Genomic DNA, 24,156 nt, shown 5'->3' with positions numbered 1-24,156 from the left:
GATGCGCTCAGTTGTTCTGCTTGCCTGCTCCTCAAGGAGTTAGGAGAAATCTATGCCTGTTGCGTGTTCGAGTGCATGCGCAATGCCATGTGGAGGGCTTATCACAATAAAGATTGGCGGATTTGCTGCGTAGACCGGTCAGAACTCAGATCTGCGTTGTGCTTCCTGCGGCACCACACGCCCAACAGTGGCAGTTCCGTGTATTGGCCAGCAGGTGGCAGCAGAGACCACGGAAAGAACGTCTGCGGGACAGACCCTGGGGATCCGTTCTCTTTTGATTATAGGGGAAGAACACAAAGATGGATTAAAAAAAAAAGGGGGGGGTGGGGGGGGGGTAGGAGGAGTGGGAAAAGAAAAAAAGAAAAAATCAAACCACAGCAAACAAATAAATCTTCTCCAAACGTAGCAAACGTGAATGTCTGTCAATAAATAAATGAGTAATTGAATTGATGTCTGTTTCCCCTCTCCCCCGCCCCCCCCCACTTCCGAGATGAAAAAACACCTGGTATCAATTGGACAGATGCACACAGTGAAGCCAGGGATGGTCTGAAACGCAAAGCAGCTGAGCAGCTTTTAGAAGAAAACAGAGTAGTAACAACTTCTGTACCTACATTCACCACTCTGAGATCCTGTCTGGGTCACCCAAGGCTTGTAAATAACCACTGGGTCGGTTCTGATGTCGAGTGATTTGTTGTCAGTTCTCTCATGGTTCTCCGGTCAGTTCTCCGGTGCCAGGATCTGCCACAGGGCATTCTGACCACGGGCATCATGTTTCTACGCTGCCGCCTGCATTTAACAGGCAATGGGACTGCCCAGCATGTGCAAGGCAGCACCTCTTTCACACCACCAGAATGTTTAAGGCTGTTGGGATTGTTGTTAGCATCCCATTAACACTGGGGCTAGAGATACCCTTAGGATTGACATTACTATTAGCATTACTTTGATGGTGCCCTATCTGGGTCATCTTCAGGGGATGTCAGGAGTAAGGCACAGTGTCAGGAGAAAAAGAACAGACTCTGTTACTTTATAAACATGATAACAGAGAGAGTTCATTGGAAAAAATACAACTCTTAAATAATACAAAGCATGCTTCTGATTGGATGCAGGCATCATCTGGGCTCTGATTAATATTACTCTTAAGGTAAAGATTATTGTTACCTTAATGATTTTTTTTTTTTTTGTATTATGATCAGGGTTAAGGTTCCTTTTGCTACAAACTTCCAGCATCATTTTTGTTGTTACATTTGGAGTTAGAGACGATTTTAGAATCAGGGTAAGGGTTAGGATTAGAGTTACATTGCGGGTTAATGCTGTTGTCTTTACAGCTCCTGTGAGGGTTGGGGTCTGGGTCAGGTGTTTAAAAATGAAATGAAAAAAGAATTAAAAAAATATATTGAAAGCTTCAGATTTCCTTAATCTTTGTGGGAATCATATAATGTGCAACTCAGATCTACCTCTTCGTGCAGTGACTGCCTGTAAATTTGCTAGAGCCTGATATAATATGGCCTTGTGCCATAGTCCTCCAGATTGTTGCTAGGATTCCTTTCCATATATTGAAATTGAATTGACCTAATATATAGGTCAGTTACCAACCTCTTGTTTCTAGGTTTGCCTTGTACTTTTCTGCGGACAGAGAAGGGCAATGTTTCCAACAGTCAGTACATTCATTCTGTCCTGTGCTGGGCTCTACCCACCCTGCGTATTTATCTTGTGCTTGTCTCAATTCTCCCCATGTCAGAATGCCCCCAGTCTGAACTTAACTCTGTTCAGCAACTTTCTTGGTGGAAAAACTACTTATACAGCTGTTTTACAAGAGGGTTATACATTCAGTTAGGGCCTACACTATGTACTGAAAATACTGGAAACTTCCACTGCAAAAACACGATCTACCTCTCCCATCTGTGCAGCCTTGCAGACCCAGAGCACGCCAGGTTATTTCTGCTTTCATAGCATTTGCATGCTGTAGGGTGAGCACAAGGTTCTGCTGCTTGATTCTTCTGCAAGAGCTGCCTACCGGCAAATGGTTGCAGGGATGGAGGATGTGACAGAAAGCATTTGTCTCCACAAGAGCAGAGTTACATTCAGTGCAGAGTGTGAGAGTCAGGTTGGTGTGGAAAAGCACTGACACGCTGGGGATGATGCAGTGCTCACATGTCTAACACTCACAGACATTACTGTCAGAAGGATGGTGCTGTGTTGTGCTTCTACCTTTGGCAGCCCCTGGAGAAATGCTGTGGCACACAGAACGCCTTTGTATTGCACTGACTGCTGCCATGCAGCATGGATTTAACACACCAAATCCAGAGGAGCATGACTGCATCTAACTGCCCTGAGAAAAACTACTGTAGCTGAAGAGATGAGGAGGCAGCTGCTCATCTGCAGAACAAGCAGCACTGCCAGACATTGGGCCAGGTGAGCACCTCCTGCTGCAGCGTGATGATGACAGGGCTGGAGATGATCTGCAAAGCCAGCTTCAAAGTGGGAGACATGAGTCAACATGGCAGGAGGACAGAGGTGTTAGGGAGCAGCCAAGGCATCAAAGAGTATCAAAAGGCTTTAAAAGGTACCACAAAGCGACAGCCAGGAAGACTGGGATTATCATGAGCAGCAACCTGGATGCTAGAGATTATTTGCTGCCATACAAAATGGTAGAGATCTTGCTGCTGACATCCCAAAGCCATGCAAAATGGGAACCCAGAGCTCTGCCTGCACGAACCCCACAGCCATAGCATTGCAAGCTGAGCTGCCTTGCTGTTTGTTGCATTCATCCCAATCCCTGTGAATGAAGACTCGGAATGCAGCCAAGGCGATGATTGAGCATGAGAGTGACTTTATTCAATAAAAGACAGGAGGGCTTGAGAGGTCAAGGGTGAAGATGGGACTCCTCTTGTCAAGATGAGAGTGGCTCAGAGCTGGTGCTGCTGCCTGGTGCCTGGGACTGGCAGCCTGACTCTAAGTCCCCATCTAAGATGCTCAGCTTCACCTCACTGATGCTGACCTGCTCCTGCATGGTGGTGCTGCTGCTGGGACACTCGGGCTGTGCTTGGGATGGGCAGCACTGCAAAGGCGATGGGTCACAATCCAGGCAGGTGACTGTGGTGTCTGGCAGGCTCAGGTCAGGAGCTTCAGCAGAGCCAGGAGATATGAGAGCATGAACGTGGATGAGCCCCTTGTGTCCATCACTGTTACCATGTGGAAGGCTGTCATCCGAATTGCAGCGATTTGTGCTTAATAAGAACTCTCCATTGATGGAAACACACTGCACATCACTACTTGGTTTGGATCTTTGGGGTTGACAAGGGCTCGAATTATCTAGGAAGGCACAGAAACACAAGGGTTAGTGTCAAACGTTTGCAAGTTGAATCATGCAAGAGGTTGTTGATACTTGGTAATACAGTGGTGGCAGGACAAAGCAAATAAGCTTGAAGCAACAGAGCCACTGTCTTGAAAGTGATCCTCGTGCAGGTCCATAAGTTTTGACTCTGCCTGGACTTCATATGGGGCAGTATGACATCACAAAGGGTTGATATGATGTCACAAATGGGCATTATGACGTCACAAATAAGCATTATGATGTCACAAAGGGGCACTATAATGTCAAAAAGGGGCATTATGACATCACAAATAAGCATTATGACGTCACAAAGGGCATTATGACATCACAAATGGGCATCATGACGTCACAAAGGATTGTTATGACGTCACAAAGAGGCATTATGACATCACAAAGGGGCATCGTGACGTCAGAAAGGGGCATCGTGATGTCAGAAAGGAGCATTATGACATCACAAAGGGCATTATGACATCACAAAGAAGCATTATGACGTCACAAAGGGGCATTATGGCATCACAAAGGGGTGTTACCATCACCCTGCGCCCAACTCCTCTCTCCCTCCTATTGGCTCCCTCTCCCACCAATCCCCGATCTCCCCTCCCCTTAGGCATTGAATTCTCTTCTCACTACCTCCTCCCAGTCCTCTCCTAGGAACAGAAACCATTCAGATTCTACAGCAAACTACAGCATCTGCACTGCAAGAGCACACTGAACCACCTGCAACAATGAAACATGGTTTTGGAGAGTGGGTTTGAAAACACACCTTTAGACAGCTGTCTCCCTGTAGCCAAAAGGAAACCAAGCAGCCAAAGAAGAGTCCAGCCTGAAACATGCCCATGCTACTAGCCCAGGTTTTTCACAGTCAATGCAGAATCCATCCTGTTCATGAGGTGACAAATGACCAGTGGGTCTCCCCTTGCTCCACCCCTTCTCCTTCAAAGCCAGAAAAAGAAAGAAAAAGCAAGCTTCTGTACAGCTGCCGTTATTTCTGACAGCGAGTGTAATCACAGAATCATAGAATGGCCCGGGCTGGAAGGGACCTCAAGGATCATGAAGATCAATCACCTCCCTGTCCCTGCTGGCCATCCCCTCTTCTGATGGAGCCCAGGGGACCATTTGCTCTCTGAGCTGCAAGAGCACGCTGATGGCTCACGTTCTGTTTTTCATCCACCAGGACCCCCAGGTCCTTCTCTGCGGGGCTTCTCTTAAGGACTGCTCCTCCCAGGCTGTAGAAATGCCTGGGATTCCTCCAGCCCAAGTGCAAAACCTTGCACTTTGCTGTGTTCAACCTCATTAGATTCACCTAGGCCAACCTCTCGGTTGAGCTCCCTCTGAATGGCATCCCTTCCTTCCACTGCATCAGCCCCACCACTCAGCAAACAGCAGAGGGTGCACTCCATTGCATCACTGGTGTCACTGATAACCATGTAAAAAAACACTGGTCCCAAGACAGACTCCTGGATGACACCACTTGTTATTGGCCTCCACCTGGACACAGAACCATGAATCACCACCCTCTGTCTGTGGCCTTTCAACCAATCCCTTATCCACCAGGTGGTCCACCTGTCAAATCCACATCCCTCCAGTTTAGAGATAAGGATGTGGTGGAGGGCCATGTCAAAGATCTTGCTCAAGTCCAGGTCAATGACATCAGTTTCCTTCCTTTTGTCCACAAATGCCGTCACTCCATCATAGAAGACCACCAGATTGGTTAGGCATGGCCTTCCCCTGCTAAAGCCACGCTGACTGTCTTGGATCAAATGCTCATTCCTTATGTGATCAAGCATGTCTTTGAGGCGGATCTGTTCTTCACCATCTTCATCACAGTTCTACATTTGAATCAAATAATTGGTGTTGCTGCCACCAAGAAAACCTCTTTGTCTTCTACTCCTGCTGCACATCTGTGCTTTCACCAGAAGCAAAGGGAGAGGCCACCTCCTAGATCCAAATTTTAAGAAACCAACACCCAATAGGTGTCATCTGAAGTAAAATAGGAGAGAAATTAAGATGACTCTTTTGCATCCAGCTTGGATCACTCCCTCACTCAGGCACACCACCATCAGATCAAGGAGATGCTGCCTTCAGCTTAGAGACTGTATGGGAAATCACAGCTTGAACCTCTGATTAATCAGCTGAGGCAAGTGTTGGGCCAGCTGCGGGAGCACAGGTGAGAGTAATCTAGCTGTGCTCCCAGAAGGGGTGGACCTCGACTGCACCTCTTCTGAGACCTCACCTCATTTAAAGCCTGACCACCACTAAGGCAGAATCTCTTGGAGACTGCTCCCCAGTTGAGACTGCCTCAGCTTTCTGGTCAAGGCACCAACATTGGTGAGTTTTCCTTTGCTAATAATCTTTGACTATTTACCACCATCTTGGTTAACATCTTTTTACTAGCCACCCTTACAGAGACCATAAGGGCTTGGGCTTCCAAACTCTCAGCAAGCATTTGGATCAGACAGCTTCCTGCTGGGGAGCCCCCTGCATCACTGCTGCCTCCTTTCGTACTGGACCTGCAGATGCTTCAGAGCTCATTAGCATGGACTTCCTTCCTCCCCTCAGCAGCTGCTCCTGCACTCACCTTCATTCCTACTCAGATACCGGCCGCTTCCAGCACCAGCTGACCTGCAAGACACAGAAAGGAAAGGTGGGAGTCATGCAAACGCACAAGCCCAAGGCTGTGTCACCACCACGTATGGCAGCCTCGGGAAGTCAGCTGCAACTACAGCCTTTGTCAGAATGGAAACAGGCACCGTCAATTAAGTGTGACCTCTGAACTCATTGCCACCATCAGAAATAGGCACTGAAATTGCTCACTTCACTGCAGCTGGTTACCTCCTGATTTTGGGTAAATGCGGACACTGTCTTGAGGGCTACCAGAAAAACGACATCAACTTCATTGTAGGTGGTTAAGCTTGGAAGCAGGACTTGAGCAAGAAAAGTTTCTCAGCTCAGAATCACAGAATTATCAAGGTTGGAGAAGACCTACAAAATCATCTGGTCCAACCATTACCAATACTTCCCGGATAAATCATACCTCTCAACACAACATCCAAACCTTTCTTGAGCACTCCCATGGTCGGTGATTCCACCACCTCCCTGGGCAGTGCTATCCAATGCCTGAATACCCTTTAGGGGAAGTAATATTTCCTAATGTCCAGCCTGAATCTTTCCTGGCACAGCTTAAAACCATTCCCTCTAGATCTATAACTGATCACACGAGAGAAGAGGCCAAACCCCAGCTCACTACAACCTCCCTTCAGGACGTTATAGAGAGTTATAAGGTCTCCCCTGAGCCTGCTCTTTTCCAAGCTGAACAATCCTAGTTCCCTCAGCAGCTCCTCGTAAGGTTTGTGCTCCAGACCCCTCACTACCTTCGTAGCTGAAGACGTTCCAGAACCGCAAGGTTTTCTTGCAGGGAGGGGCCCAAAACTGAATAGGTCAAACATCCTTCTCTCCATCATTGCTGTCATGTGGAAGGCTGTCCTTGGAACTGCAGTGACTCATGCATCCTAACTGCACTCCATTGATGGAAGCACAACGTGCATCATTGCAACTTGCTGGTGGGTTCCTGTATTGGCAAGGGATCGATTCACCTGGAAAGAGTAGATACACAGCATTTAGTGTCAAACTTTCACTGTCCAAGGAGGCAAAGGCTTGGTGCTGCCTGTCAAGCAGGTTTCAAGCAGCTTGTGAGACTCATCTGGGAAAGACAGGAGTCAAACAAAGATGTCAGGCACGGGCTTGAATGCCAGAAGGAGGTACAAGCCCACTGAAAGCATGAATTCTACCTGTGTTGCTGACAAGCAGTGTTTTGAAAGCTGGATTTGCACCCTTACCTGCCAGGACCACGACTTCTGCTTCAGAGGGCTCCCTGGCACTGCTCTGCAGTTGGTGTTTGGCCACAGGGGATGGTTTGCCCAGGCAGAAGCAGGAACGCCAACTGCCAGCTGGTGACTCTGCCCTCTTACTGGGAGAACTCAGTCTGGAGAGAAAACAGAGCATGCTGTCAGTCGTGGTGCAGGGTGAGGGAAGAGCTGCACCGAGCCCTTGCCAATAGTTGCCTGTTCCCGCCACTGCCTGCTTTCTGCTGAAACACAGCCTAGAAACACCCTCTGTTTCAAACAGCAGAGGATGCTTCCATTCCTACAGCTCAGCCCTCAAGTCCTGCTGGCTACATTCCTCTCAATGATTTCAAGCAAGATTCGGAGCATGTGAGCAAAGGCTCCACAGCCGGACAGGAAAGGAGCTGGCAGGCGTAACTGCTTTCTGAGGAACCGTGCAGTTATAAGGGAAGTTCAAAAGCATCCCTGACTCTTACGTTAACACCTCCTCGGCCTCAGCTCACTGCCACCTTTAATTTCTAGTGCCAGCAAGTCTGACCAACAGCTCTGCTTACAGGAGAAGCACAATTGGTTTCAGGCACATGGCCCTGAAATCTGGAAAACCCCAGTGTTTCCATGTACAGCCAGCACAGAACAGGATAGACGCCAGCATGGCTTTCTGCATCTTGTGACTGCCTGCCCAACCAGGAAGGAAAGGCACCTTGTGTGGCTCCACTGAGGCCATAGGGCAACTGTGTGTTAGTTGAATCCTCAAAGATATAATGGACAAAAAATAAACCAATAAAAATCATCCGAACAATGATGGTAGGGGCTGGAAAGGGAATTCCTCTTTCTTTATCTTTCAGATGGAAAATCAATGATTGCGTTGAAGTTCCTCAGTACAGCTGCAGGCCCTTCCTCCACTTGTATCTTGCTGCTCCGTGTTGCAACAGGAGAGCTGCTCTGGCCTCTCCTCTCAGCCTGTGCCGCCTGCACGGTGAGCAGCTTTGTGGATGGAGAGACCCACACAGACTTGGGCCCAGGCAGAGAACTGTGCCCTGCAAGGGAAAACCACAGCTAAGACAGAAAAGGAAGCAGCAGCACAGCCATCCCCATTCTGCATATCTCTCAGAATTGCTCATCCGAGCCACTGGAAGAAGAGGAGCTCAAAATAACTGTGTGCTCAGAGGTATGCTCGTGGCAAAGGACACAGCCACAATTAAGAGCAGCTCACTGTATCTTAAGAGGCAAACAAAAAGCCTAGAAAAACTAGGGGCCAGAGATCTCAGAAAGCATCACTGCCACACTTCAATCAAGTTTCACCTGCTTGCAAAACATCTTAAGAGCAGTGATGGTTTTCTCCATGTAAGGCTTGGACACTCTCAGGACCCATCAACAGGGCACCATATTCTAACCTAAGCCCAGAAGCCTGCTGTCTCCTCAACAGTAACAGAATTTTCAAAGGTCTTGGAGAAGCCCTGGATTGGATGAAGCTGTCAGATTTAGATCAAGCTAATGGAGGAAGATGCTCACCTACTCCCTCTCCCATGGCTGGTGTGGATTTGGAGCAGAAAAGGACGTCTGTGTAAATAGTACTGTTGAAATATCAACTGGTAGAGCAGTGTTGCACATTGTACAAATCACAGTTGGACATCCATGGACAGCTGATGATAAAAGTAATTGTAGGGGAAGAGCTGGATGAAATATTGTTAAAAACAAATAATCATTTTAGCTGCACGTTTGTAAGCATTTCTTTTCATCCTTCTCAAAACAGTTTCATGGCAGAATAAAGAGGACACGTTCACACAGACATTTCCACAGCCAGACTAGGGAATAATCAAAGAATATCAACCAAAACGTGTTTCCTACCAGTTACATGAATCTTGAAGGTGAGTTTCTAGCCAGCAGCCTCGCAGCTGTACTCCCCTTTGTTGCAGTAATTCATTCCTGGATGTAAATCACATGTAGAAAAGTGTTGCTATGATACTAGATGACCAAGAAAGTCCTAGAGCCAAAATGTTTTGCACCAGAGAGGCTGTCAGTTGATCCTCCAAATGCAAGACACACAAAATGAAGCGTTCCTTTATCTCTGGGATTCCAAGCATTTTCTCACCTCTGACTTTCACTTGGAATGTTGCTTTGTCATCTTTTGTTTCACAGCTGTAGCTCCCTTGGTCTTTCAGGGTCACATTTTTGACCATGAGCTTGCGGTGCGTCCCCTGGGAGATGATGCTTGTCCTCTGGTCCTGCTTCACCTCTGTTTGATCTTTCTTCCATACGACAGCTCCGCTTGCAGCTGACACCTCACACACCAGCTCCAGGTCTTCAGAAGGACTGACTGATATTTCTGGAGTCATTTTGGGCTTGCTGACAACATTAATGTCTTCATCTGAAGAAAAAAAGAGAAAGTGATTTACATCCTGACTCAGGCTTATTCAGCACAGCATGAAGATACAGTTAGAACTGATTGTAATGTCTCTGCTCATTACATTTGGGTGATTGAGTTTCACCTCTGGAGGTACTCACATACAAACGTGTGCTTGATTCTCCTGTGTAAGGAAAGAGTAAGTTCTATGCAGACAGTTCTTATTTCTTTTAATCAATTCTGTATTCTGCACACGTTCTTCTGAAGCTAAAATGAAGGCAGATAAGTAACGTGTTTGCAATGCATGAACAAACCTATTCAACACTTTGTCTCTAAGCTAACAAGCAGCGTTTGATGAGCACATCAGTATTTCATGCCCTTCATTCCATCCAGACAGAACCTGCCTGAGGAGCAAGCTGATGGCTGTCAGCTACAGGCAGACCTAGCTTAGCATTGCATTTCTTAGAGCAACAACTGTTGCTTTCAGTCACTGAATATACCAAGGCCAATTGCTATGCCAGGCACATTTATGGCATCAGTGAACAAATAATGAGTTAAAAATTGTAATAGACAGGAGTCATCTATTCTTTTAAAACTAGGTGACCAAAGAAGAACAGTCCCTCTAGAGTCAAGCTGTTTAGAACTAATAGCATCAATCAATGTCACGTAGATAGATTACTTCCCTGCCCTAAGACCATCTTGTGACCATTTGGTGCTCCTAATTAAGCCCTCTTGATGGCTTTTTTGTCTGAGCCATGTGACATTTTGTGATAGGAGTTACTGCTAGTGTTCCCTTCACCCTACACCAAAGTAGGAGGTATCCATTCTCAGGGAATCATGCAGGCTTCCTCTGGATTTGATGCTCAGAGACAGCCCCAGAACTTTTTAAATCTTAGCTTAGCTCTCATCCAATAATGTTCATCAAACAGTGCAACTTGTCCTTTGGGGATGCCTTTGTTCTGCATCAACCAGTTCCAACGGAGTCTTCTCGGCTTGTTTTAGATCAGTTTTTTAACAGATAAAGAAAGGGGCTTTGAATTACAAAGTGAAATTGCAGAATGCATGATTCTCAACCAAACAGAACGGGAGGTGGGATGCAGGGTGAATACCTGAGCCAACACCACCTGCAAGCAATCCTTCAATATCTTAGGAATCTCTAGCCATCCCAAATCCAGTGTTGTGCTTGATCTATCATCTCTGCTGAGTTTTTAGCTAGCTGATGGTGAGCATCTTGGTGGAGATGGGTGAGCAGTCGGACTAGAGGGTCTTAATCAACCTTAAGGATCCTGTGATCAGAGGAACTTGAATGTGCTGTTAAAGGTCACAAGAGCTGCACTGCAGCATGAGCATACACAGCGAAAGGTTTTCAGTAGAGCTTCGGTTCATAAATGAGGACTGGGTTATGGAAAATAGGCTCAAGAAATAAACCAGAAAACAGATCTTAACGCCAGGTTCTGTGAATGCAGCCAGCTGAATTTCACAGATATTGAATTTCAATGACAATTTCTTGTGTTATTTTACCCTCCAGCTCCACCCTGATCAGGAACAGGTCAGTGACAAGCATTACTCCTCCAGGCTTGACCTGACAGTGCTTTACTTGTACTATGAGCTAATGCCAGGAAGAGCAGGAAAAGAGTTTCATCCACGTGCCTTCTCCTTCCTTAGTAAAACCAGTGTGAAACTGCAGCCACGTCAGGCTGAAGGAGACGTCTCAGATGTCCTGCCTGGATGCAGGAGCTCACGTGTCAGAGGATGTCTGGCACGTCAAGTCTCATGGCAGTGCAGTGCATGACAAACTGCAACAACACTTTCCTGTGGGCTCCTTTGGGCACGAGGCCCAGCGGGTGACACACCTCTGGCTGCAGCTCTTCAGAGCCTCCCAGCAGCCACGTGATGCCCATGGGAGAGACACAGCTGACCCGCACAGCAGATGATTTACCAGCTCGCTCTGATTTACAGCAAGAGAAGATACAAGTGGTGATGCTGAATGGTGAAATACTGCGAGTGTGTGGCATAGGTATAAGATTTGTGAGCCTGAGGATGTTCAAAGTCAGGATGGACAGGGCTCAGAGCACCTGATGGAGCTGCGGTGCCCCTGTTCATTGCAAGGGAGTCCAACTAGCTGACCCTTAAGGGTCTCTTCCCTATCTATGAGATACACGAAAGCTGATTCTGCAGTAACCAAGCTACCAACAGCAGCTGTTTGTCATACAGCTTGCCAACACAGATTTTAAAATAACAGCATTGATTACTCATTTGATAGTCACATTACAGTGCAAAGCACATGGAAACGTCCATCAGCTAATTCATTTAATTCTTTGGGCAGACCTGCCAGTATGAAATATTATGCTAACATGACAGAGAGAAGAAAAGCAAAATTAAGACTAGCTGACAAGCCGTGGCAGGAAGTTCTGCTCTCCATCAATTTAGTCCCATTATTCAATTCTGTTTGGAGATGTCTCCATAACTCTCTGGAGTTTGTTCTTTGAGAAGAAACAATTAAGTAAGCTCTCCAATGCCAAAGTGCATACACTACTCTAGGCCTTTCTTGTTTCTCCATGGATCAACAAGGGTGACAAGCCAGCAGAAGATGATGAAGAGCCTCATCATGCAAACTCATGCATTTTATCCCCCTCACAGATGCACTGACAACTTACAGCATCATCCATTGAGACGTTGTGAATTTTCAGGGTGTGTTTCTTCCCCACAATGTGCAGTTCATATTTTTCACTGGCCTTGAGCTCCTTCCCATCCTTCATCCACTCCACAGTAGCGCCTGTGTCTGAAAGCTCAGCCTGCAGTTTGGCTTCCTCACGCAGCCGAGCGCAGATCTTTTCTACATCTTTGCTCTTATTGGTAAATCTCACTGCAGCACCTGTCAGGAGCAAAGGCCTCGTTAGTTCAATTGATATCAGGCTAACGTGGTCAATGTTTGCTGCAACATCTCTGAAAAAGTATCACCTTCTGTTCCTGCACTCATCATTGTGTCAGTGCTGAGCAATTCAAGATATTTCATTTGGTCTTCTTGCCGGATTTACTAAGTAAAAATCAACCAAACATCTCCTTCTACTGATTAAGAAAGCTCTAAACATGCTTCTGCAGAGGTTTCCACCCAATGACAAACAGGTCCTCCCATCATGAATGTTTATTTGTTCTATTTTGTCATGCAAAGCTGATTGATAGAGATATTATTGGAATGATTGCTCCCCTACTTCTAAACTATTCCAGTGCAATCAGAAAGGCTGTCTGAACCTGGAGCTGAAAGTACTGCTCTATGGTGATGCAGTGGTAAACCTGCTGACTGAATGCACTGGCCAATAGCTGTGAACTGCAGACATTCATCAGCTGGCATGAAGCAATCTGGTTCAGATACCAAGCAGCTGGGTAGACTGGCTTACCCTACACTCAGTGCTATCATGTTTAGGTCATTACCAGGACTCACATCAGTCCATGGGATGCAATTTCAGGTATTTGGTACAGTCAGTGAATGCCTGCAGCCCCAGTTCTAATCATCAGATCACAGCAACTATGCCTTGACTGTAAGAGGAAAGGAGAAGGATCAAAGCAAATACCTCTCACTCTCATCTTGCTGCTGACATCAACATTTTCGGCAACAAATTTCACTTCTGCTCCATCATCGTTCTTGGTGACGTTCTTTATCATTAGGCTGTGAGTAGTTTGGGTTCTCTTGATGATGCAGGTCTCGCTTTCCTGTAAGACTTTACCATTGATGTACCAAGTGCCGCAACACGTTGTTGTAAGGTCAATAGTAAACATGGCATTCCTTCCAGGTACAGCTTCACCAGTTGTTAGTGGGGATTTCACAGCCAGGACTGGTTCTGAGGAAGAACAACGTTTGTCTTAATGCTCTTTAGATGCAAGTCTGGGATCTCATTTAGAGATGGAAGATTAAATCATAGGTACATTTCTACTACACCCTTTGCATGAGTGCTGGAAGAAGCACTTCTATGCTTAAGATCTGTTACAGAAAGTTCTGCCTCTTGCACATGTGAGATATCAAAAGATAAGGATATTCATGTCTCTCTCACAGAAACAGAACTTGTATCACTTTAGTGGTAGCTGGAGGTTGACAGGAGAACTAGTAATAAAGGAAAGCCTTTGGTGTGTTAGTGCACTACTATCCTTAAAGTCAAATGAAACATCTTTAGGGAACCAACACAGCTGCTCAGCTCACACTGACCCATTTCCATTGGGGTTTTTGTGCTTACCAAGGTGCACGCTCCCTGGGAATTCCAGAGACGGGCTCTGTCCATGCACATTGACTGCAGACACTCGGAACTGATCATCAGCCTCTTCAGAAAGATTGCTCACCGTGAACTCTGGGACGGGGACATGAGACTCGTGGCACCTCACCCACGTGAAGCCAGTTAGTTTCTTGCGTTCCACAATGTAGCCATCGATTGGAATGGGGCATTGCATCTTCGGAGGGGACCATGCCAGCGTCACTGACGTTTCTGTTTTATTTTTCACCACGGGGTCAGCTGGGGGCTGGGTGGGAGGTTTTCTGGGAGCTGAACAGAAAGAAATACAGAAATATTAGCATAAGGTCATGTAGGCTGGAAAAGACCATCAAGACCAGCAGACTCAACTTTCAGCATGACCTACTGAGTCCCACCATTAACTACTGTGCTACCTGAGGACATACATGACAAGCTTATTCCTGCAGGTATTTGCATAGTGAATATATTCACCCTCTGGTTGCTTTGGAACATTTTAGAGGTTAAAATCCCATCAGACTTTTTCACTGTGTGCAGCCACTGATACAGGCAGGAGGCTGGGAATTACCTGATGGGCTCTAGTTACAGACTACTGACACAGTAAAGGATTGATTTCATTTCATTTTGGCCATCAAAAAGTTTGGAGTCTGGTTTAAGTCATCCATCTAGACTCCAATTATAATCATATGGAGAACAGCGCATTTAGGAGAACTCATCTCATCTTAATAAACCTGAATGAAATCACAGAATCATAGGATCACGGGAGGGCTTGGGTTGGAAGAAACCCTCAAGATCATCCAGTTCTAAACACCCTGCCATGGGCTGGCTGCCCACTAACCAGCTCAGGCTGCCCATCGCCCATCCAACCTCGCCATCAACACCAAGGACAGGCATCCACAGCTTCTCAAGGTCAGCCTGAAATGGAAGCAATGAGCCACATGTTGAAGATACTCAAACATTCATGACTGTAGAGAGAGCCAAATACTCCATACATATTGCCTGCCTGGTCAATGGTATTAAAATGCCAACAACAGACTCATCCAGCTCATGGAAAATGGTGTGAACATGGCGTACAGGATTCTTCCAGCATCGAGTTAGATCTGCAAAGTGTAAAGATAGGAAATCTCAATGCAATGCAATTTTCCCTCATAACATAAATAGACACATAACTGTTTTGGGGTGCACTGTTACCAGCCTGTCAGTTGCTGTTGGTCAGTGCTAGATGCCAAAGGTCCCACTAACATAGCATGAAGCTGAAAGCTAGACGCTGGAATCAGATCTCCTGACCTTACCATCAGAAATGGAGATGTCATATTTTGCTCAGAGGTGCCTGCTTGTAGGAGGGACAGCTTCCGAGCTTTTTCTGCTCCAGGAACCAGCTTGAGCTTCAGAATTTAAACAGCAGTCAGAAATTAAACTGAGCTTTGTCACCTCCATCAAACAGAAGGAGTGGTTGGGTGGTACAGCTTTCCAAATCACTTAGAAACTGGCACAACAATCAGATGCCTACCTTTTCTTTTTGAACTTGTTAATACATAGAGCTTAATAGCATCAGAATGCCCCAAGCACTTCAGATAACACGACAGCTGTAAACCCTTCTTTAAGGATTCCTTTGTTTAACCACTGAGTAACTGTAATTCAGTGGTGCTGGTGGGAGAAGGGAAGTCCTAATCTTCCCAGATGGTGAATAGAGCTGATGTTCACATGCAGACTGGTGCTGCAGCAGAGCCATAAACCACTCATTTGGGAAACACAGCACCAAGAAAATAATGGGAATAGCTTCAGAAAATCAGGCAGCTTCACCCAAATTTCATGTCAGGTCCATTATTCTTCCTATTTTCAGGAAGAAAGGTTTTCCCTTTTTCTTGTAGTTTTATTTTCTTTTCCTTTCATGCAAGCAGCTTTGTAGCTTAAAAAATTGTTTTCTAATCACCTCCTGGTGTGGACAAATCACACAGGTTTGACTCCATGTTTTACATAGTTAGCATTTTATATTTGTTCCAGTATGGAACTGTACAGCCATAGAATGGCCTGGGTTGAAAAGGATCTCAAAGATCATCCAGTTCCAACCCCCTGCTATGTGCAGGGTCGCCAACCACCAGACCAGGCTGCCCAGAGCCACAATCCAGCCTTTCCTCATAGGAGAGCTGCTCCAACACTCTGATCATCACAGTGGCCCCTCCTCTGGACCCACCCCAACAGCACCACAACCTTATTGTCCACAGAAAGCATATAACCCTCATTCAATTGCCCTTCCACTCAGCTTAGAGCACTACTAAAACCAGCATCTTCACCTTAGCTCATCACACTGCTGCAGTTCCTTTTACAAGGATTTCACTGGCAAAAATTAAATCAAAGCCATCACAAGGGATTTAGCACAGTTACGTGTTACTGGCTACGAGAGCTGTCAGCACAGTCACCTGTCAGGCTTTGCTGCTGTTCTCTTTATGTAGAGGCACAACAAGGTTCAGACACCTCACAGTGCAATTCTCACTTGGACTGTAAAGAAAAAGGAGGCTTGAAAAGCAGCGTGTGGAAAACAAAGAAACAAGAATTAGAACAACAGTGGGGCCATGGCACTTGTAGGAATTGTTCTGCCTTTAACAGCAGAGCTTTTCAAGAAGTATGAGGGCATTGCAAACCAGACCAGTTTGGACAGATTAACAACTGCAAGTAGTGGGTTCCAAAATTCCAGACATGAAATCAAAGATAGAAAAACTCTTCACATTTTCATCTCTCAATTTTTCATACATTGTGCATTACAGTGCAAACAAGTCTTCACATACAACTTGGAAGCTAAAGACAAGTCTGACAAAACAGACTGCACAGAAATGATGGATAATTAACAGAGCAAATTGCTCTTTCAAAAACAGAGTTTATGTCTTCTGGTCATAACACTTCAGAAGCCTCAGAGGCTTCTTCTCCTTTGTATATTTTCATTAATCCTAGATTTTGTTTTCATTCAATGTGACCTCACTAAACAAATATTGTCTAAGACCATGAGTATCACATAAATGTGCAGATCTCAAGCTGCTCACTTATCTAGTACCCTTGGCATGATGCTTTATTTTCCTCAGCTGATCATCTAGATTGTGCCTGTTGATTGTGCAACAACAGCCTGTTGGTCTCGATTACCTGTGAGAGGCTCTAACTTTGGCCAGGAAAAATCATTTGAGGACAAGTAATTCTCTTGGAATCAGTAAGGCAGTCTTCCCATTCTTTCTTACCAGCACCCATCTTACATGTTAATAAAGGATTCTGGAAATCAGTTTGAAGATCAAGAAACAATTCAGTTCAAGCATATGCAATCACAGGATTTGTACGTCACCTGCAAAAGTCATTTTATTCTATCCACAATCTCATCCTACATGCAGTTCCTTAGAGGGTTCCTTAGGCACACCAACCCCATGCTCCTATTACAGACCCTTGCATAAGACAGGTGATATACCTACAAGATTATCTACAGCTTAGACTACAAAAACAGGGAGTCTAGCTAGAGAAAATTATCTACCTGTGCTTCTGAGCAATCTGTTAACCACTCTCATACAGTTCAGGCCAATCCAAACAAGATGCAATGACATGTCAGCCACAGAAACAGCTTGATTTTAAGGAGTTTGTTTGGACAAGCCCCTGTTGCATACGGTGGTCAAACATGCATTACTTGGGGGCACATTGTATTTGATTTAACAGATACTCTTACCTTTGGCTTTGCACAGAGTCCAAAGTCTATCAGCTTCAAATTGTCAATCAGCAGATTTTCCCGGTGGATGAGAAAGCAGTCAGGAATGATTTCCACCCAAATGCCCAAGGAAACATCTTTTCTCTTCTCTTATTTCCTGCTGTGGACAGTGGTTCCCAGTCTACTCAAAGCTCGCTCGCTCTCGCTGTCTCAGAGATCTTCACTGACTGCTGGCAAGTTCCCATCTTCCAATATCCCAGGTGGGAAATACTAGCTTGTATCTGTTGGAAAGGACCTGGGGACTAGGAGGACAAGTGGTGAGAGACCACAGGCTGAATGCAAGCCAGCAGTGTGCTCTGACAGAAAAGAAGTACAACAAGATCATCAGCTGCATTAAAAAGCAGCACAACCAGACCAGGACAAGTCATTCCTGCTTCAACACTCACTGGACCACATCTACAATACTGTATCTGGTTTTTGGCCAGGAAGGATAACAACCTGAAACAAACTCTGAAGCAAGTTCTATGGATGACCTCCAGCCTGTGCAGGGGGCTGAAGCTCCCACTCAGAGAAGAGAAGCTGGGGAGAATGATCTTTGTGACAGAAAATCCATTGGATGGGGCCAGAGGAATGCATCTCACCCCATACCCTCTGTACAGCCACCATCTGTTTAAAGGATCACTCTTCCTTGAGGCACAAAACTAGAGCAGGTTACACAACAGACTGACACAAGGGCTTCTCTCGAGATACAAACTGCAGCAAAGAGCATCACAAAAATGTGAAACCAACACTCAGATCAGATCTGTGTCTCTGCTCCGCTCATTAGGAGCATCATGTTTTACTCCCCTTTCAGAGGAAGATACTTCTTCAAGGATAACAAAATCCAGCTCAGCTACAGAACATAGTACCACATAGCAATAATTATCTAACATTTCCTGTAGGGAAAGAATCCTAAGCACAAGTTATTGTCTGAGTTTCAGCTGGGACTGAATTATCTTCTTCAGTGTCTGATATAATACTACGTTTTCATTCTAGAGAAACAATGGAGATAGCGCAGTGATGCTTACAGTTGCTGCCAGGCAGTGTTGTACAGAGCCACAGTCAATCTCAGCTGAGAGCCCAAGGAAGTGAGAAGGAACAGAACTAGGACAGCTGACTTAAACTGGCCAAAGGATATTCCATACTATATGACATATTGTGGAAGGAGTTTTGAAGGGGGTAGAACTTCATGTCAATCTCTTCCACTACTAGGAGGCTAACTGGACACTGATTGGTAGGTGGTGAGCAATTGCTTTTGCATTCATCATAACTATTATCCTTTTCTCTATCTCAGTACATAATTCTATCTCAACCCATGAGTTCTACTTTGTGTTACTTCTCCCCCCTTCAGTTCTCTCCTGCAATCCACTGGAATGGAGTGGAGTACTGTAACTCTCTCTGCCAACAGAAAAATAAAAACACATTCATTATTATTTATGGAAGACTGACTGCAGTTCAGGCTCACTGGTTTGAGGTCTCTGGGCATAACCCTGACTGTGAACAGAAGCAATTGCTGAAACAGTCTGTCAAAAAAAGACTGGAGCTTCCTCTTCCAAAAGGCGGTCCTTAGAAACAATGCAATCAAACAGCTTCCCTGTAAGATAAGGTTATCTGAAAATGCATTTAGAGAGTATCAGAGAAAGATAAGTAAGAAAGACAGCACAGAAAGCAGAAACTATTTCTTACCTCTATGACTATAAATATTTCTTTGATGTCTCTCTTACGTGATCCAATGGGCAAACATGTTGATGACTTCAGTTCTTCATGGCATCAATTTCTGTTTTAGCATGAGGCAAGTCATCCTTAAGAGACCATAAAAGCAAGCGATGAAATCGCTAACTACTGTGACATACCAGGTACCACATCTGACTGCTGTGGAACAGAACAAGCACATATGGGACAGTACACAATTCAACATCAACTCAGCAATGACTGACATCACTCCCATAGAAATTCTGAAACAGAGCTGTGAAAAATGAAAAGTAAAACATTCAGCATTTTCATTGGCATTTTGGTAAAGTTGCTGTAATAATGTAACAATAATGTAATGTAATGTAATGATGTAATAACTTCCTCCATTTTAAAGCCAGAGAATTCTGCCCTCTGAACAACCAGCAACAAGATTTGTGGTGCTCTGTTAAACTTTTTCCAGCTCTACAGCATCTTTCAAAAGGCAATGGGACCAGTAGGCTGCATTCGTATGTACCATCCCACCTGCCCCCGTGTTCTTGAGAACTCCGCAACTCCAACAGAAGATATTCTCATATTTAAATGCCTTTTGGCTTACCCCTACAGTAACTTTCTCCATGATTTTTAGTGCAACTTTTTCACCAGTAAGAAGATGCCGCCCGAGTTTTACCTTGGCAAAACCACCTACAAATCAAAACACAGATGCTTAAAGTTGAGTGTGAATTCTTCTCTAATATAACATTACAATTTCCAACTGGTTTAAAAAACGAATTTCAAATTTATACAAATGAAACCTGACTTAGAGAACTGACAAGAGCTGTTAATCTATTCTCAGATTAATTCTAGAGTGGTGAGACAGACTGTTAGGCGTGCTGTTTCTGTACAAAGATGACACTTACCCGTTCCAACTGTTTCATGGAATTCCTAGTACTTGAGAATTTCCTCGTAGTCACTGACAGACATCCTGAAATGTGCAAGAACTGAAGATCCTCCAAGCACGTGCAATGAGGAAGTGCCAGCAGTGTTCACATCCTACTTAGGACATATTCTTAGAGGCAGAAGGGACACTCGTGGCAGATCCAGCAATGCTCATCTTCTCACCAACGTGCATCCCCCTCTCACCCAGCAACAACAAAACACAGTGCATGAAGCTGGCTTCACTTAGGTTAACAATATGGAACATCCCTCAGGGCTTTGTGCCACAGAGCAGTAGCAGGGCTGGACTACAGCTTGAGGAAGCAGTGGAAGCCTTTCCCTGTATGGTTACAGTGTCCCTGCACGCACCCCACAGCCAGAGCGTTGCAAGCTGAGCTGCCTTGATGTTTCTTGTACTCATCCCTATCTCTGCGAATGAAAACTCAGAATTCAGTCAAGGCGTTGATTGAGCACGAGCGTGCCTTTATTCAATAGGAAAAAGGAGGGGGTGTGAGGTCTGGAGGAAAGATGGGACTCATTCTCTGTTGTCTGACGAGAGTGTCTCAGAAGTCGTGCTGTTGCCCGGAGCCTGGGACTCTTGGCCTGATTCTACCTCCCCCTCCAAGATGTTTGGCTTCTCCTCTGTAATGCTGACCTGAGCCTGCATGGTTGTGCTGCTGTCGGGGCACTCGTGCTGTGCTTGGGCTGGGCTGTCCTCGAAAGGCACTCGGTTCAGGCTGGTGCCTGAGGAGTCTGGCAGGCTCAGGTCAGCAGCTTCAACAGGTATGGGATGAACGAGAGCTTCAACGATGATGGCATTCTTCTCTTTGTAACTGATGTTATACGGAAGGCTTTCATCTGAACTGCAGCATCCTGTGCTTAGTAACAGTTCTTCATTGATGGAATCACAGGATGCTGCATCGTAACATGCCTGGCGTCTTGGAGATATACAAGGGCTCGGGTCACCTAGGAAGGAGTAGACGCACAGCAGTTAGTGTCAAAGTTTCACAAGATGAATCATGAAACAGGTTCTTGACATTTGGCTATGCAGTGATGGTGGGCAGAAGCAAATAGGCTTCTAGCAACAGTGTCACTGTCTTGAAAGTGATCCTCGTGCAGGTCCAGCTCTTGTGTTGACAAGAGACTCATTTGGGAAAGACAGGGGTCAACTGAAGATGTCAGGCACAGGCTTGAATGCCAGAAGGATGTACAAGCCCACTGAAAGCATGAATTCTACCTGTGTTGCTGACAAGCAGTGATTTGAAAGCTGGATTTGCATGCTTACCTGCCAGGACCAAGACTTCAGCTTCAGAGGGCTCCCTGGCACTGCTCTGCAGTTGGCGTTTGGCCACAGGGGATGGTTTGCCCAGGCAGAAGCAGGAACGCCAACTGCAAGCTGCTGACTCTGCCCTCTTACTGGGAGAACTCATTCTGCAGAGAAAACAGAGCATGCTGTCAGTCGTGGTGCAGGGTGAGGGAAGAGCTGCACCGAACCCTTGCCAATAGTTGCCTGTTCCGGGCAATGCCTGGTTTCTGCTGAAACACAGCTTAGAAAAGCGCTCTGTTTCAAACAGCAGAGGATGCTTTTATTCCTACAGCTCAGCCCTCAAGTCCTGTTGGCTAAATACCTCTCAACGATGTCAAGCAGGGACATGGATCCCGAGAATGTTGGAGGCTCAGGCTGCTTCGCTCTCCTGGGGCAGGCCTTCAACAGGGAACGAAGGCAGGAGATGAACTTGCCCCGTTTCTTTGGCTCTGCGCAACAAAACAAAAAAACAAGTTCATTTCAGCCCTGGCTCGGTTGGACGAGGCCGAGTGCAACACATTCAACAGAACACGTAACAACAGAAAGCATGTTCCCAACAAAGACACGCAAGAACGGATTTTCCCCATCCCTGGAGGTGCCCAAGGAGCTTAATGCAGTTCTCTTTCTAAGCTTGCTCAACTCGGGCATTAATGAACCCCCTGAAAGCCACGTTCAGACCCCATTTTACTAACCCGCATTGTCAAATGTAAAATACGCACCTGGCTTTGGCAACGAATGTAGGATGGACTCGGGCAGTTTTCCCCTGATGAGTTCCACGCACTCACCAGGGAAAAAACCAACCTGTAATAAGAACAAAAAGACAGGTGGGCATTAGCCCAAGCCCAGAGCCAAAGGGAAGGTCCTCTGACACCGACACAGGGCAACTGTTTGCATCCAGAAGCCATCCTGTGCAGGCAGAGCAGCTCCAACCGGAGATTCCCGACTCTACTGAAGCTGTGCTCTCTAGTCAAAAATGTGTGCCTACCTCAAAGCCACGCTTGCCTCTCCAGAAGGGGCTCATCTCCTTTGGTGGCATATCAACAATGCACACGATGTCTCCAACCTGCAAAACATTGAAACATCAATCCCAGCTTCAGCACAGCTAAAACAAAAGCCTTCTTCTACGACACAAAATATGAGAGTATTCCCGAGGAGTTCACACTCTATACTAATTCTGTGCACAACAAGAAGGAACGCCTGGAACTGCTTACCTCCAGAGAGAGCTCATCCGGCCCCTGGGCGACGTGGCTCCTAATAACATGGGCTGCCGCAATCGCTGGTACGTTTAAAGATGACATAGCACGCACCAGCTGCGGCTCCCGCATGTTATCAGCCTGCAAAACAGAGCACAGGCCGTGGTCAGGAGATGAGGACAAACCAGGAGGATTTCAAGGTGAGGAGCACATCTGCAAAGAAAGCTGCAGCAAATGCGCTCCGTCCTTACCAGGAGCACTTCAGAAGGAGCTGCACGTCTCATCACAGTTATTTCCCTTTCTGGCGTGCATTGCCAGGCCATGCAAACAAAGATGCATCTCTCTCTACCCAGACTAATCAGCAATGGCACTGGAACAGACAGGTGGCCAGGCCCTTTTTGGCCCATTCTTTCCTGCAGGAGAGTACACCTGCAGCTCCTTCTAATGGCTCAACAGAGGGAAAAAAGACCGGCCAGAGCTTCATACTGTACCTCCGTCGCCACCAACTCAGGCTCACGGCTGATCCCACTGCACGCAGCACCCATCACAGCAAGTGTGAACAGCTGGAACAGAGCAGAAACACACTTCTGTTTTCTCTATTCACACAGCACAGTATGGACAGACTTCTTCAGAGCTACCCGCGCATACCCTGCGGCAAAACCATGCGGGGGGACAAAACATGGCACGTACCTGGCAGTGAGATCACCTCAAGCTATCTGCAGCAGTTCCTTGTCGCTTTGCTCGGATGAAATGAGAGCAAAAGCTGCACCGAGGCAGTGGGCGGAGGGTGAGGAGAGGAGAGAGAAAGAGCAGGTCAGTGAGCAGGGCTAAGACAGTCATGGAATAACACACACAGCACAACTGTCCCACCCACTTGCTGCAAGACATGCTGAGTCTCAGGCTACGTGATGCCTGTCCGCCCAGCAACTTTACAATGCTTCCACTACTGAGCAAAGACAATGGAAGAAGCACGGGACAGGTGCCAACTTTACTGATACCCCCTTTGGAACGTGTGTACCGGGGAAAATTACGTCTGATGGTCAAGAGTAAGCAATACGGTGCTGTGAGCTCAAACAGCCAGCAGTTCTCAACACCTCACTGCCCACCCATCCATCCCACATCAGCTCAGCTTACCTACAAGCTGCTGCACACGACGGTGAGAAGAAAAAGCACTAAAGATACTAACTAAAGCCACTAACTAAAGGCACTAACTAACTAACGGCACTAACTAACTAAAGGCACTAACTAACTAACGGAACTAACTAACTAACGGCACTAACTAACAACAGTAACTAACTAACAACAGTAACTAACTAACAACGCTAACTAACAACACTAACTAACTAACAAAACTAACTAACTAACGGCACAAAAGGCACAAGAACAACAAGACAACCAACCACTCCGACCACTAGCTCACCCACAAAGGAACACAGAACGCACCGCTCCTCCCCTCATTCCAGCCGCTTATGACATCACCAACGGCCAACAGCCTGGTCCACCATGACCCCCCACAAGGCGGGGAGCCAAGACCACGTGGTCACATCTGATTCCAACACGGCACCACAACATTCCAG

The 24,156-nt window shown here is 46.1% G+C and overlaps 1 protein-coding gene and 1 long non-coding RNA gene across 2 annotated transcripts; both read right to left on the bottom strand.

Moving 5' to 3' along the window:
- Nucleotides 1–2,863: 2,863 nt before the first annotated feature.
- On the bottom strand, nt 2,864–6,918 carry LOC146755207 (uncharacterized). Its single transcript, XR_014938347.1, has 3 exons — nt 6,706–6,918; nt 5,913–5,956; nt 2,864–3,312 (listed from the first exon to the last, which is right to left on the bottom strand). It is a non-coding gene; the product is annotated as an uncharacterized LOC146755207 (long non-coding RNA).
- Nucleotides 6,919–8,694: 1,776 nt separating this feature from the next.
- Nucleotides 8,695–12,362, bottom strand: LOC146755206 (obscurin-like protein 1). Its single transcript, XM_085526216.1, has 4 exons — nt 12,178–12,362; nt 9,269–9,544; nt 9,025–9,102; nt 8,695–8,819 (listed from the first exon to the last, which is right to left on the bottom strand). Exons 2-3 carry the CDS (start codon nt 9,510–9,512, stop codon nt 9,053–9,055), a joined length of 294 nt encoding a protein of 97 aa, XP_085382342.1. The 5' UTR covers nt 9,513–9,544; nt 12,178–12,362; the 3' UTR covers nt 8,695–8,819; nt 9,025–9,052.
- Between the last annotated feature and the right edge of the window lie 11,794 nt (nt 12,363–24,156).

Source organism: Coturnix japonica, chromosome 35 (genome assembly GCF_054131305.1).
Source record: "Coturnix japonica strain WE chromosome 35, WE-NBRP24, whole genome shotgun sequence".
Lineage (NCBI taxonomy): Eukaryota > Metazoa > Chordata > Aves > Galliformes > Phasianidae > Coturnix > Coturnix japonica.
This window is presented reverse-complemented; position numbering and strand designations above follow the sequence as displayed.

Coding starts and splice junctions, on each gene's coding strand:
- LOC146755206 (XM_085526216.1), bottom strand. CDS start 9,512: ATGACTCCAGAAATATCAGTCAGTCCTTCTGAAGACCTGGAGCTGGTG. Junction 9,103..9,268: donor ATTCCAAGTGAAAGTCAGAG/GTGAGAAAATGC, acceptor ATTTACATCCAG/GAATGAATTACTGCAACAAA.